This window comes from Gouania willdenowi, chromosome 6 (assembly GCF_900634775.1).
Source record: "Gouania willdenowi chromosome 6, fGouWil2.1, whole genome shotgun sequence".
NCBI lineage: Eukaryota > Metazoa > Chordata > Actinopteri > Blenniiformes > Gobiesocidae > Gouania > Gouania willdenowi.
Window position 1 is genome coordinate 7,575,254 of NC_041049.1, and position 15,514 is coordinate 7,590,767.

The 15,514-nt window shown below is 38.3% G+C and overlaps 1 protein-coding gene across 3 annotated transcripts in view; it reads left to right on the forward strand.

Moving 5' to 3' along the window:
- The first annotated feature begins 334 nt into the window (after window positions 1-334).
- bltp3b (bridge-like lipid transfer protein family member 3B) overlaps window positions 335-15,514 on the forward strand; it is a 38,236-nt gene continuing 23,056 nt past the window's right edge. For all 3 annotated transcript variants that reach the window (XM_028449720.1, XM_028449722.1, XM_028449723.1), the window contains exons 1-5: window positions 335-692; window positions 11,840-12,002; window positions 13,009-13,047; window positions 14,548-14,639; window positions 15,257-15,446. In XM_028449720.1, coding sequence (XP_028305521.1) covers window positions 649-692; window positions 11,840-12,002; window positions 13,009-13,047; window positions 14,548-14,639; window positions 15,257-15,446 — 528 coding nt within the window. In that variant the 5' untranslated portion in view covers window positions 335-648. The remainder of the gene's footprint in view (window positions 693-11,839; window positions 12,003-13,008; window positions 13,048-14,547; window positions 14,640-15,256; window positions 15,447-15,514) is intronic.

Genomic DNA, 15,514 nt, shown 5'->3' on the forward strand with positions numbered 1-15,514 from the left:
TGGAAGAAATACAAAACGTAAAAAAAATATGTTGCACAGTTTACAAGCTTATTCTGAGAAGCGAGAGGTCTAACAGCTTTTTTTTTTTTTTTTTTTGGTAATCTTTGGCCGATGATTTAATGCTTTGTTTCATTTAGTTCCCAAAATGTGAAAAGGGAAGGTTTTTTTATAGAGAAATGCGATTGATAAATATGTAAATAATATATATTTTTTTTTTTGTTTAATCTTGGCTTCTTTTATCAATATTGAGATACTTTTTTACATTTTTTTTTATTATTATTACTTTTTCCCCCTCCCCTTTTCTTTTGTTGACCGTGACGCTGCTTAAGTCTCCGCCCACGTGTGGTGACGTCAGACGCACAGCTCCCTCCAGGTGAGGCAGTGAGAGATACTGATCAGGTCTGACTCGGTTCTGGTCCCTTGAGCCCGTTAAACCTCTGAGATGGTCGGGCGGAACCGGCTCTGTGTCGGAGCCCGGTCTTTATCGGTATTGAGTGAGGCCGTGAGTCCGTCTGCTGCTGCTCCATCTGCCACAGAATGAGGACCGAGCCGGGACGGAGGATTTGAGCTGTTTACGCGGAGCGGGAGACACGAGCTGTAGCGAGGCTAAACCGGCTCAGGCTTCTCTGATAGCGGACTAGGTCGATCATGGCGGGGCTCATCAAGAAGCAGATCCTGAAGCATCTGTCCAGGTCAGTGTCGAGCCGCCGTTAGCGCCAATAAACTGGAGCCTGTCCAACTAAAACCTGACCCCCCTCCTCCACGGTGTCATCCTGTTAACACCTCTACTTTAGCTGCACCTTAACACAGTCTGTCCTGGTTGTGTGTGGTACTGGTAACCAGTGTCTGTCTGATGGCAGAGCTGTCAGTGGGGAGCTCAGTCTCTACAAGCCACCCTGACCCTGAGACGTGGCTGTCTGCTGTTATGGTTCTACTGGCATCCGTGTTAACTGGTGATTTCCGGATTCGACAAAAAAAAAAAAAAAAAATTTAACGTGGAAAAACGCAAACTTTTTGATTATTCTGTAAATGATTCATCTATGTTTAGCTTTTTAGGTTCACTTAACACAATGTTTGGAAAATTTAATGTAAAATTAACGTTTTTCTTGAGTTTTTATACATTAGCTTTTTATTTGGGGACTTCTCCTCAGGATCTTTTAATCTTAGTATTGGCCAGTTGTCAATATATATGTATATACTGGCCATTAGGATTTAAATGAAGACATTAACATTTGTGCAATCTACTAGTGGTGGGATGATATACTAAATACAAGATACGATACAGTAGCCCATATTGGGTTCACGAGATGAGATTTTTGGGAAAGAGTAAAGACCAAAAAAATTGCAGTTGGAAAAATAACTATACTTTTATTTGACTTTAACTCTCGATGTGTCCCGATCCAGCCAGAAAGCAAATATTGGATTTTATCGGACTGCATCTCAAATCTCTGATATATATTATATTATATTTATTCAATTGTAGAATACTGTAGATATTATGTTGAAGGTTAAAATGTATGTAACCAAGTGGTTAATAATAAATGGGAAGTGAAAAAGTTGTATCTTTATCGGGACATCCCTCAACTATAGCAATTTGTTTTTTAGTAGATCATGTGGATTTTTTTAAAATCTGAGTCCCAGTCGCGATATCACTTGTAATCTCGCCGATACAACATGTGACGTTGTAATATTGCGATATCTTACCGTACGATATACCATCAACATTACGTTCTACTTTGGTCTTAAGGCAGTCATACACTGTGCGTTTTTGCTTATTTTGAGTTGATTTTCGACTCGTGCGTCTATTTTGTGGGATCGTGCGAGTCTCAGCTATATCGTGTGTCGTGTATCATGTAGTATACATGGTGTCACGAGAAGCGATGAACACATCACAACCAGCTCCCGATCAGCAATTGTATGGTTGTAAGGAAATCAAACATGTTTGAAAGTGTACAAATGTTGGGACTTTGTATTCTGATTTTAACATCCTTTGATAATGTTCTCTGACTGGCACCAAGCAAAATAGTATTAGAATAGAAACAGTTTGAAATGTTTTGTTTTGTTGATTTTTTTTTTTTTTTTTTTAACACGCTTGTGAAAAACAGCTAAGCAAAAAAGAGTTTTGGTATAGTGACCCCATTGTGGTGTAAATGTAATCACTGTTTAAAACATTATAATATATGATTAGAAGTCATTCACCAATTAACATGGGTGCTGACGTTTCCATAACCCTGCTAGCTTCTGGTTAGCCAATGAACTAGTCCCTCTCTTCAGTGGCAGGTTGAACCAGTCTAGTGATTCTGTCAGATTGGCTAAAGAAACAATCTCAGTTTGTCCCTGAACGCAAACATCCAACAATGACATTCAGATCTATCTGGATTAGAATGGAAAAGTCATGGAAGTGATGAGTGTACGATTTGTTTACACAGGTTCTTTTTTTTTATCTCCATGATTATGGTTACATTAATTGTTCACTTTGCATCACTTTGCATTTTACATTCTTTAGGGATGTCCTGATACAACTTTTTAACTTCCAATACGATGACGATATTGCAGCCTTGGGTATTGGTCAATACCGATGTCGATCCGATACGATATCAGCACAAATCATACATACTTTGTGGGGTTCCTCAGGGATCTGTTCTTGGACCTCTTCTGTTTAGCCTTTATATGCTTCCTTTAGCACAAATTTTACAGAACTGTAAGGTTGATTATCAGAGCTACGCAGATGACGCACAACTATATCTATCACTGAACCCAGATGACTATGGTCCCATTGAGGTGTTGTGTGACTGTTTAGAAAAAGTTAACTGCTGGATGAGTGAAAACTTCCTTCAACTAAACCATGACAAGATGGAGGTGATTGTCTTTGGTAACAAGGAAAAGAGGACAGCTGTCAGCAATTATCTTGAGTCTCGATCTTTTAAAGCTAAAGACCAAGTCAAAAACCTTGGTGTTCTGATTGACTCAGATCTTACATTCAGCAGTCAGATCAAATCTATCACAAAAACAGCCTTCTACCACCAAAAGAACATCTCCAGAGTGAAAGGTTTAATGACTCAGAAAGATCAGGAGAAATTGGTCCATGCTTTTATCTCCAGCAGACTGGACTATTGTAATGGTCTTCTGACAGGAATCCCCCAAAAGAGCATCAAACAGCTACAGCTGGTTCAGAATGCTGCAGCTCGGGTCTTAACCAGAACAAAGAGGTCAGAACACATTACTCCAGTTTTAAAGTCTTTACACTGGCTCCCAGTCAGCCTCAGAGTAGACTTTAAAGTTCTGCTGCTGGTGTATAAATCTGTGAATGGGTTTGGTCCAGAATACATCAGTGACATGTTAGTCTGGTATGAACCCAGCAGGTCTCTCAGATCTATGGACACAGGTCAGATAGTGGAGCCCAGAGCTCACAGTAAACATGGTGATGCTGCTTTTAGTTGTTATGCTGCAAAGAAGTGGAACAAACTGCCAGCAGAGCTGAAGTCAGCATCTAATGTGAACATTTTTAAATCAAAGTTAAAGGCACTTTTTTTCTCTACTGCATATGATTGAGAGAGATTTGTAGTCATGTTGTTGATGTCATGATGATTTTACTGATGATTTTAATTGATTTTACTGATGATTTTAAATGTTCTTATTGATTTTAAACAATTGAATGTTTTATCATGTAAAGCACATTTAGTTGCCTTGAGTATGAAATGCGCTATACAAATAAATTTGCCTTGCCTTTTATGACTTATTTTGTAGTGTGGAATGTTAGAAAAGGTTTGATCAAGTGGTGTTACTCAGAGAACAATAGTCAGCAACAGTTGGGATGAGAACAAGTGACCCATTTATTATTAACCAATTGGTTACATATATTTTAATCTTCAATGTAGGAGTGTGACAATATCTCAATACGGCGATTAATTGCGATATTTTTCATACGATCAATTATTGATATACTTTTTCATTAAAATGTGCAGGTAGGTCTTCACAGAAATTTTGTTGCTGTTTGTTGAAGGAATATTACACTATAATGGTGTCACTGGTAAGAAAGACCTTTTTGTTTTGTTTTTTTTACAAAAAGCACTGTTGGAGATACTTATTTGTTTACATTGGTATGTTGACACTATTTTAGTGCAGCATTTGTGTAAATAATTGTCACTGTTCATACGACACTTTTTAAATTTATTGTGTTTCAGAGATATAAAATAAAAATTGTATTATTTCACAGATTATCGTAGATGGATTTCTGACCAATATTTCGATAATCGCAGTATTGTCATATCGTGAGATAGTCGTTGTCGTGAGCTTTGTATCGTGCATCGTATCGTGAGTTTCCCAGAGGTTCCCACCACTGCTTCAACATAATATCTACAGTATTCTACAATTTCATTAATATAATATATATCTGAGATTTTAGATGCAGTCCGATAAAATCCGATATTTGGTTTCTGGGTGATATCGGACCAGTTTTTTTGTCTTCTTTTGTTCTGACATTTGATGTTTTTTGTCATTTTCCCTCATTCATCTGCGGTCCTTTAAGTCCACTTTGAAGAATTGTTGGTTCTTTGGTCCCCTAGTTTCTGTATATTAGAATTAGATTAGATGATTAGAATTTCATTTAGCAGGCACACTTTCATCCAAAGTGACGTACGTCATGAGCAGTTCGGGTCAAGGGACTTTCTTAACATCCCACAATGACGGCCATCACCTATTTCTCAATAGTTTATTTAGGCTTTTGTGATAATTTCTCTCTGACAGTGATGGATGGTGTGTTTGTGCCCAATATCTGTTAATAAGTCAATCTGTGTTGTGTTTGCCTTGTTTTGTAATTTGTAATTTTCTTTCTGATAATTATGGCTGTCATTTATTTTTGTAACGTTTTAGTACGAGGAGTCTCAGTGTACCAGTGACATTGTGGGTGATAGTGACTCAGCTAGTAGCTAGCCTGTGTTACCCTCATGGGAATCATGTATATCATTACAACGTTTGGCAGAAGGTTAAAAAACACACGTGACCCCCAGGGTGTGTTTGTCATAAACACACGGTTTGGTGTCGACAGACCTCTGGCTGAGAGTCACAAATAGTAAGAAACTCACAGTCCAGATAGAGAAGCACCTAAAAGCAGTGCAAGATATTAGATCAGTAGTTCTTAACCTGGGTTAGATCAAATCCAGAGGTTTCCTGAGTCTGTCTCAGGGGTTAAGACACACACAGTAAAATGTGTTTTGAAACTAGTTTGTTAAAAGATAAATTATGATAATGATCATATCTTTTTATAATGTCTGATCGCCCCAAAACTTTGTCAACGGCTTCCAAATACCCTGAGTGTGTGCGTCTGTAATTTTGAGTAATTTGGTAATTCCAAAACCAATTTAAAACCAATTTGAAATGACCAATCCACACTGTGGAACTCCTGTCAAACATCGTTTTAGAACACTTATGATGTCATCAACAGTGATGTCATCAGTGTTCTATTCTATGCTAATGCTAAGTTAATGCAGTGCGACACTGTCTGTACACGATAACTTGAAAAGTTATGAACGTATTTGGATAAAATTTTCAGGAAATGTTGATAATGGGTCAAGGAACGGCTGATTGCATTTTGGTGATGTTTTGGCTACCAAAAGAAAAGATACATATATATATATATATATATATATCCCATTCATTTCACCATCCACACTGTGGAACTCCTGTTAATGTTTAATCTTTGACGGGCACTGTACTAGTTTAATAAATCACCAAGGTTAACAATTACTGTCTATATTGGGTCATTCTGAGAAAGCTGAAAATCTGTTTATTGATCTATACAATATTCATCAAAACCAAAGATTACGACAAAAACAAATGCTTGTTTGATAACTGCTTATTTGGGTTATTCTGCCACAAATAAAAAGAAGGAATAGAAGGCCTTGATTTGGGCTCATCTTTTTACGATTAAGGGTGTAAGAAAAAATCGATTCAGCGACACGTCGCAATATTTCACAGCACAATTATCATACTGATTCAAAAAATGTCCAATGAAAAAAAACAGTTAATTCATTGCGCTAACATCTGCATAGCACGTAAACGCCCAGTCACTAGGTGTCAGTGAACCATAACAGACCTTGTTAAACTGCCTCACTTCTCAATGCATTTCAACTTTAGATTTCACCTTATTTTCATTTTACATACTGGGCACTTTCATAGATGCATGTGGTAATTTATTTTAATTTTTTTGAAGAATTTAAGAACCAAAAGTTAAACTTTTTTTGAAAAATGTAATTTGACAGTTTGATAAACATACCACTTGTTTTTTATATAATGGTATTTTAATTACTTGCCATTTAGTTGTTCTCACAAGTTAAAAAAACTTTGTACTTGTAAAGATAACATTTTTAATGATTGATATAGCAATATATTGCAATGTATATTTTATAGTTTACTATCGGGATATATTGTATCATGATGTTCAAATTGTGAATCGTATCATTAGATTCATGGTAATGTACACTCCTATGATGATGATAATGATGATAAATGATAACGACGCCGACCAATACCAGCATCATATCTCACGGCTGGTGGGAAGCCTGTAATGATAAGAGAAGTCCCAGGTGAGCGCCACGCTGTGGGTGTGTCAAGTTGGGACCATCAGCTGGATAATGTGTACTGGTTTCTGTGTGACGTTTAACCTTTGATGGCTCTCCAGAGTCCAGTCTCTACAGATTTCCATCAGCTCATAAAGGAGGCGGATAAGATAAGAGCGACACGTCAGTCCTACCTCTGATGCAGATCATCACTTCCTGGTGGAAAGAGGAACTTTATTTCTGTGCGTGTGTCTTTATTTTGACACCTTCACATAGGGCTGGGCAATATATCGAGATTCAAGATATATCAAGTTTTCTATTTTGATGATGTAGAAAATCCTATTTTGTATAAAAATACTAATTTTAGGAGTCGCTGCTTTCACTATTTCTCAGAACAACATAAGAAGCCCAGTTAGATGGATTGTTGAGTGCATCCCAACCCAGACTTTCCCCTAAATAAGTACTACAGAACTCACTCACACGTGCTGTCCGTTAGAGGAGAAAAGCCAAAAGTGGCACATATTGTGCAGCTGTTTGTTAATAAATGTCTCTCCTTTTGTGTATTTTGTTGGCATTCTGCATCAGCAAATTTAACCGAGAATTGTCTTTGTGATCAGACGTTATTTAAATAAAAATGATCCAGATTTATATCGTACATTGCCATTTTGAGAAAAAATATTGAAATATGAATTTTGGGACATATCGCCCAGCCCTACCTTCACCCCTATACCTGTTTGAAGCTTGCTCTGACTACCATCAGGCTGGTTTAGCATAATGATTTTAGACAATAATGTACATATTGTTGATTTGACAACAGTATTGATTGATTTCTTTCTTTCAATGAAGCCATGAGGAAGAAGCAAACTGCATCTCCAGAGAGATCAAGCTGCCAAACCAGGGGTGAGGGAAGCAGTCAGGCTGATATTTGATCTGCAGTAGGAATAAATATTTCACTGGTCACACGGCTGGGACTCCCCAGCAGCATTGAGGGACAGGCTGCTTGTTTTCCTACTGCAGCGACCGCACATCCATGTGGAAGAAATTAATTTGTCCTTTCATTGAGGGGTAGCGTGCCTTAGATCTACTGCACTCAGGTTCTGTTTTGGCCTCTCCTGCTGAATAATTCACTGTTATGGTGAGACAGGGAGAGTCGACTGCTGCGAGGTGAACGTTAGGTGGATCGAAGAGGAGTTTACTGCCTGAATAAAAAAATTAATTCTTAAGTGACGAAACTTTTCCAAGCTAAGTCCACGACTTATAGTCTCCTCCCATGACTCAATGGGAACAAAACCCTTTTTGTCCTCAAGACGATCCTGTTACAGAGACGCTCCGTAATCACACATCTGTTTATATGAGGTGGCAAAAAGCTGCACAATGTCCTCCTGAGGCACTTTTCATACCTGGACAAAACTTTGTCAACAGGTTGTATTAAACACCTTTTGAATCAAGTACTTTGGCATTGACTATCCAGGCTGCTTTAAAGGTGCAGTCTGCAACTCTTATAAAAGTGGCTTTTTGTCATATTTGCTAAAGCTGTCACTATGTAAGGTCATCTTTACATCAAACTAGTAGTTTGTGTCAAAATAATCCCTTGATAAACTATTCAAAACAATGCAGTTTACCTAAAAATAAATCCTGAATGAAATAAATAAAGGAATAATACAAATGAAGACGAAACGTGGCTTTTACAGATATTCATGTAATATTACAGATATTCTTTCGCTGCTAAAGGGGTAAGGAATCATTTATGAACATGTTTAAGAGTAGTAGGCGATTCCGCCCGCCGCCTATGCTTCTGGACAAGAGAAGGATAAATAGATATAGCGCCCTCTGCTGTTTAAAAAAAGTACTGCGATTCAATTTTCAGAGTATCGATATCAACCGTGATACCTATGAATCGATTTTTAACTGCCTTACGATTAATCGTTACATCCCTATTGATTTGTAATTGTTACACTAGAACCCTGTGGTGCATGTGTTGTTCATGTGCACGCAGCAGCCTCCGTATGGGCTGCTGTAAGTGACACTGAGTTGTTGCTGCTGCTGAGGTGTGTGCACATTGATAGAGAGAAGCGCTGCAGTAATATGCTTTTAACAGAGCATGTTATATTACTGTGATGTTGCTGTCTGGCTAACGTTAGCTTGTTAGCTCCTCTGAGGGAGGGACTTTTTTGTTTGGAGGCAGGGCAAGAGAGCAGCGGGGAGAGAGGGATTCAAAAGTCGCACACTGCACCTTTAAGGCTGTTAATAGGTGTGTTACCTATGACGACATATGCAAACCGCAAAAAAATACAACAATAAAACAAAGAACAATTATTACCCATTTTTTGGAGTAAATATAGCTCTGATTAGTCTCTGTAACAGAAAGTAATTAACATGAGGGTTATTTAATTTTAAAAGCTAAATACAGAACTACTATTTCAAAATTTTACATTTGGTTTGATTCATAAGACAACTTCTTTTTTATCTTTGCATGTACTGCATGTCCTTTTGTGTAATGATGTTTCAATACAGATTGAATAACATACAGGAATTCTTGTTATACTTGAACTCTTTACTGTTTTTAAAAGTAAGTAAGAGTATCCTAGAGCCTAAAGAATTCAGCTGGTTACATCACCATTAAAGTTGCTGGAGATGGTTTTTTTATTTTCAGATGAAGACAGGGTGTAGGCTCGAGCTGAACGTCCTAACCTGGAAATTTTTTTTCTTGCTACTTGAAAGTCTCTTTTGATTTCCACTGTAAACATTCTGTTTATTAGCTTTGTCGGAAAAGTTCTGCGCATTGTAGACGAGTCCTGTAGACGGATGCATAGAAGTGTTTTTACTTTCATTTCTACAGCAATTTCCCCAAAAAACTCTGTCAAAGGGACTTCCCAACATATTTATGGTGTTTTCACAGACTGAAAATAGCGGCAAAACAATGACAGTGGTTTATCTTGGGGTTTACATGGAAAGATGCCATTCTGGCCAAAATTTAATGTAGTCTCGCGGAGTGAGGTGATATCACTGGGAATACCGGGAACAAACTAAAACAAAAAAGAAGTCAAATGAATCACTGTCCTGCTTGTTTGGTGGAGAAACACAAGAAATCACAAATGAAGGAAAAACCCTTCTATTTATCCGTCTACTGTACTTCATATCCCACAATTCAATGTCAGTAAGAGAGTTTTTGAGCAGGATTTTCAACCGTTTACATCTTCCGCTTTTTGTTTGAGCAAATGATATTTTCTATAAATCTACAGAAATGTGGCCTTGATGAGGAAGTTGCGAAGTTCTTTTGATTAGGATCTCTGTTAGCGTGAACCTGAGAAGTGGCACATTCCTCGTTCATTGTCTCGTTCTGGAAAACGGAACATTGTCTTTGGAGGATCGAGTAACAGAATCCACAACGTGCGTGCCTTCCTTTTACCGTCTATAACCGAGTGTTGACGTATACATGTCTGTTCTTCCTCCCTTCAATCAGTTATGATGAAATTGAAGTTCTTTGATAGTCACTGACTCACAGAATGACCTGAACTGTGGTGTTGGTTGTGAAAGTCTGAGCTTTGATCTGCCCTATTTACACACACACATACACACATACACACACATACAGCGTGTGTATAAGGGATTAGTGCTGTAACAAGATTATGTCCGCCCATGTGTTTAAAAGAGTAAGGCCAACTACTTTTCTAGACTTAATTAAATAAATCCTGCTCCAACACTAGCCCTCCATTGTTTTTTTTTAACTCTGGCTCAAACATGAAGTAGCAATGTGAGATCAATGGGATCCCTCCTTTGTAGCCATGGTCAATAAATCATATCAGACTGCTCTGTTAACTATTAACCAGTGGTCAAGCACTAAATGACTGTAGAAAACACTTAGATCTATGCATGATCCGTGTGTGCATGAGTCTGTTTGCTTTAGTAGATTTGCTGCAGTAAAAGCAGAGTTACTGGTCATTCAAAGATCAGCAGTAATGACGTCTGAGCAGCAGTAGTCACCTTGAGCTTTATTAAATACTTTATTGTGCAGTAAGTAGAGTGAGTCATCTATGAGACACTATATAAAGCAATATGGTGCCAAACAAACCTCAGAGCAGCTATGGATGTAGCCCTCCTCCATCTCATCAGTGTAGATCAATAGTTTGTTCTGTAAATGTGTAAAAAAAAAACCAACTACAACAGTTATATCAATGATATTCAAAGGATTGTAAAATGCAGTGTTAATTTTGTTGACTACTATTATTCCCATTGATAAACTTGATATGAGATGACTGATTTGTTGTGATCAATGCATTCGACCACATGTTCACATCAGTTTTGTTTGGATTTCATCAGATGTGACGGAATTGGGGTTAGGTTTTTATTAGTCGACAAAAATATAAACGTATTTTGATACAGTTTTTGTCAATATGATTTGAAAAAAAAGTCATCGTCTAGTTGTGGGGTCACCAACACATGGACTATGTGAGGTGCCCTCAGGAGCTCTAGTCATCAATGAGCTCCATCTAAAAGAGATTGAGATATCTCTATAAAAGCAAGGAATGTCTGTCTGTCTGTCTGTGTTCCTCAAATATCTCTGTGGATCAGGATCAGACTGACCTGAGAGTGTCAACATTGCTGCTGCTGGTTCAAGGGTGTGCAACGTCAAATTTGTTTGGATGCCCCACCTCCTGAGTCGATGGACTCAGTGATGATGTCAACAGTCTTACCTCCACAGTGATGATGTCATTAGCCCTACCTCTACAGTGATGATGTCATCAGTTAGAACATCGTACATTCTACCTCTACAGTGATGATGTCATCAGTTAGAACATCGTACATTCTACCTCTACAGTGATGATGTCATCAGGTAGAACATTAGAACATTGAAACATTGGGCCAACCTCTACAGTGATGATGTCATCAGAACATTGTAACATTGGTCCTACCTCTACAGTGATGATGTCATCAGTCCTACCTCCCGCCTTCAAACACAACCGTATTGGGCCATCCATGAAAAAGCTACTCATCCTCCCACTTTTTTATATCAATGCATACTTCCTACGGGCACTGCACTAGTGTTTTTAAAACGCAAGGGGGATTTTCTATACAATTTAATAAAAATGAAGCGATTGCATTCATTAGAGGAAATAAAGTGTTTCATGTTGCAACCTCAACCTCCTTATATAAAGTGTCACTCACACGGTCACCAACCTCCTGTCTAACCTATCACAATAAAAGCCCTGGAAGCTGTATCATTTTGTAGTACCCGATAACTTTATCTCAGAGCTGCAATTTCCCTCGTCTGTGTCACGCAGGTTTGCTAAGAATCTGTCGCCTGACAAGATTAACCTGAGCACTCTGAAAGGAGAGGGTCAGCTGACCAACCTGGAGCTGGATGAGGAGGTCCTCCAGAGCCTGCTGGACCTGCCCACCTGGCTGGCCATCAACCGTGTGGAGTGCAACAAGGCGGCCATTAGGGTGAGGGCTTACACACATACACACACACATGATGATGAATTATAACCATTAGTCAATGGATGTGATGGATTCTGATGCCAAACCTTTCTTCCTTCTCAATTCAAGAATGTGGAGAACATAGAATTTCAGTAAAAACTTTTTTTTAGAACTTCAGAATAGAGTTACTATCGCTCTCACATTATATAAGGTATGCCAGTGTGCTATCAATGTTTATTGCTCTTTTTTTGTTAAGTTTCTGGAAACCTTTTTTTAATCTACCACAAAATTATAGGGATTTCAGTGTTTGAAACCCAACATTTAGAAAATTGTAGTGTTAGCGTTGCTCCATTTTTAAAGCTCTGTTAAAGGCAGCCACACATATATCAAAGGTATGTGGAGGGTTAAAGTGGAGGGATAAAAGTGGATGAGGAAAGTGTTGGTAACTCTTCGTTATTCATCTGTGTGAATCCTTTCCTCTGTGTCGTGCTGCGTGGAACGTGAGTCGACTCTGACTCAGCCTGAAAACACTGAATGAAAGCGTCTCGTCTAGTTTCCTCCTCTTCCTCACTTTCTGTGTGCAGTGACTTATGTTGACTGCAGTGCAGCGTCGATGCTTTGTCCTTCTGTATTCTGCCACATCACTGTAGGCATGTGAAGGATTGCCGCGCTTTGTGCTGTGGATGTCTGGTGTTTGATCCCTTCCTACCAGTGCCTGCAACTTAAATATGCAGAAATGATTACAGCTCACACATCCTGTGTGGTTCTCACTTCTTGATTTGTGTCGTCTGTCACTCTCTGGAGCATTGATTATCTCTCACTATAATTTGAAGCAGGTTTGATTGAGGATGCTGTACGAGTATTAACGGAACTGATTTAATAACCGGCAGTCAGAGCATGATGCATCGTTTTTTGCTCTTTTTTTTTTTACCCGTCCTTCCTTTCTTTCTCCACTTTTATGGTTATTGAAGTAGAGCCGCTTTGAGTTGATTTGTACCCATCAGTGTTTCTGCTCTGTGTTCCTGGGCAGATACCATGGACGAAGTTGAAGACACACCCCATCTCTTTGGTAAGTTTCTATGGCAACCACCTTTTTTTTTACCCTCCCCACGAACACGCACCACTTAATTTTTTCCAAGGTACGTTAATATTTCGAGGTAAAAACTTGTATTAGTTTTCTGGTAATGCTTTAATCTCCAGGAATCTTCCACTAAATAGAGTGCTGACGAACAATAATTAAAGTGACACCAAACACTCACACACACACACAATCGCTGCCTTGTTCCTTGTCTGCCGCTGCTTTGTGAGGGGCACAGGTGTCACCTGGCTCCTCCCAGTCCCCAGACAGCTCCAATTCCCAGTACACCGCCTGTAGTAAACCAGCAATGCCAGGATCATTCCACACTTGTGTTATATTGTCTGTCTGTCGCGTGAAGATACAGAGTTAATTGTTTCTATATTTACAAGCGAGAGAATATTACAATAAAGAAATCAGGAAGAGAACACAATGATCAAAATGATAAATGAAGCATATAAAGGAAAGTTGGTTGAGACTTGTATAAACATTCTAGCATCCACTTTTAGAGAATACTAACATTCAACAGATACACACACAGACAAAATGGGAAACAGAAGTTTATCCTAAAATTTCCAGTAACGATTAGCAAAACTATGTGGAAGAACCACCAAACTACCACTGGTTCTCAATGGAGGGAGTTTTCATGGTGTTTTTTTTATTACCCCTAAAAATAAAAGTAAATATTTTAGTCAGCCATGCTGGAGAAATATATGTATCAGTAAATGTTAATCATAGCCATGTATTCTGGAAGTGTTGAAAAATAAATAACTACTGGACAAACATCAGTAATACAGAAATAATAAAAATTGGATATAATATACCATTGAATGTTACTTTACTGTACTTGTGCAGTAAAATATTTGTTAATTGGCTTGTAAAAAAAAAAACTACAACTAGGAAGTGGTACTAAGTGGTAGGAAGTGGTACCAAGCTGACCCTAAAACTATGGAGCAATGCATCCAGACTAATGGAGAGTCTGACTCACATGTTGAGACTGCAGAGAACCCAGAACGAGGATAAATGGAAGAAATAGACGTTATACAGGTATAAGAGCAGCGACATAGTGAATTGTTGAAAAACACACTTGTGACCTCGTTGTCATTTATTTTATTTATTTTTGTTTTTTTGTTTTTCCTTCTAATTTTGTTCAAAAAATGCATAAAAAGAGAGCTGCAAAAAAAGATGGAAAGTTAAAAGTTAGTCATTGCTACCAGTTCCACATTATGTAAATTCTTACCACACTTAACAATCCCACCATTCAGTCGCACTGTTACAGAAGTGTTGAGCACAATGCTATCACCCTCTCATTGTGTACAAACTAGAGTGATATGGGTGAGAATACAGTTGAGTTGATCAACTTATCTGTGTGACAGCTGCAACTTTTTTTTATTAAAACTTATGTTGGAGTTAATCAATCCTAAGGGATATTGCTTTTGTATTGTTTGCTAAACTGCTTAAATGCTGAGCTCATGATGATCTTTCCCTGTCCAGACGTTGGATAAAGTTGTGATGGAGATGAGCACCTGTGATGAGCCTCGGCCCCCCAACGGCCCGTCGCCCATAGCAACGGCATCAGGACAAAGGTGGGCTTTGTTGCAGCTTTCTCAAATGTTATACTTAAAGCTGCTGGAGAAGATTTTTTTTTTATCAGACAAAGACAAAGTGTTGCCCTCATAATAAATCAAAGAATAGATACAAAAGATGTAAACAATGGAAATTGAGGTGTTTGATCTCTACTGTAAACACATTATTTACATGGTTGTAAATGTTTTGCACATTCCCAAAGACGGATGCATACAAGTGTTTTAACTTCTTTCTTATTGTGATTAGTTCATGAAAACACCAGAAATGTGTCTCAGGAAATCACAGTAAGAATGAAATAAAAACACTTCTATGCATCGGTCTACGGGACTCCACATCCCACAATGCAATGCACAAAACTTTTCCAATAATAGCAATAAACTGAATGTTCGCAACAAACTTTCGAGCAGCAATTTCAAGCTTTTGCATGTTTTTTTTTCGAGCAAATTATCTTTGATTTATTGATCTGTAAGGCCTATGCTATGTCTTTATTATCCAACAAATATCTGTGCTATTTATTTATCTGTGCTGTAAATGTTTTGATGTTTATCTTCAAAAAGATTGATATCGGCCTTTCTGAATTATTGTTCATAATCTGTTTTTTTTGCTTCTTGTTTAGTGAATATGGCTTTGCTGAGAAGGTGGTTGAGGGCATATCGCTCTCCATCAACTCCATCATCATCAGAATCAGCGCCAAGGCCTTCAACGCCTCCTTTGAGCTCTCCCAGCTGCAGGTCTATAGCGTCAACACCAGCTGGAGCATCAGCGACTTACGCTTCACCCGCATCCAGGACCCTCAGCGAGGCGAGGTCTGTTTGGGTTTGTTTCAAAAACAACGCAGGCATTTGTTTTCCTCCCACATCTCTTAAACCCGACT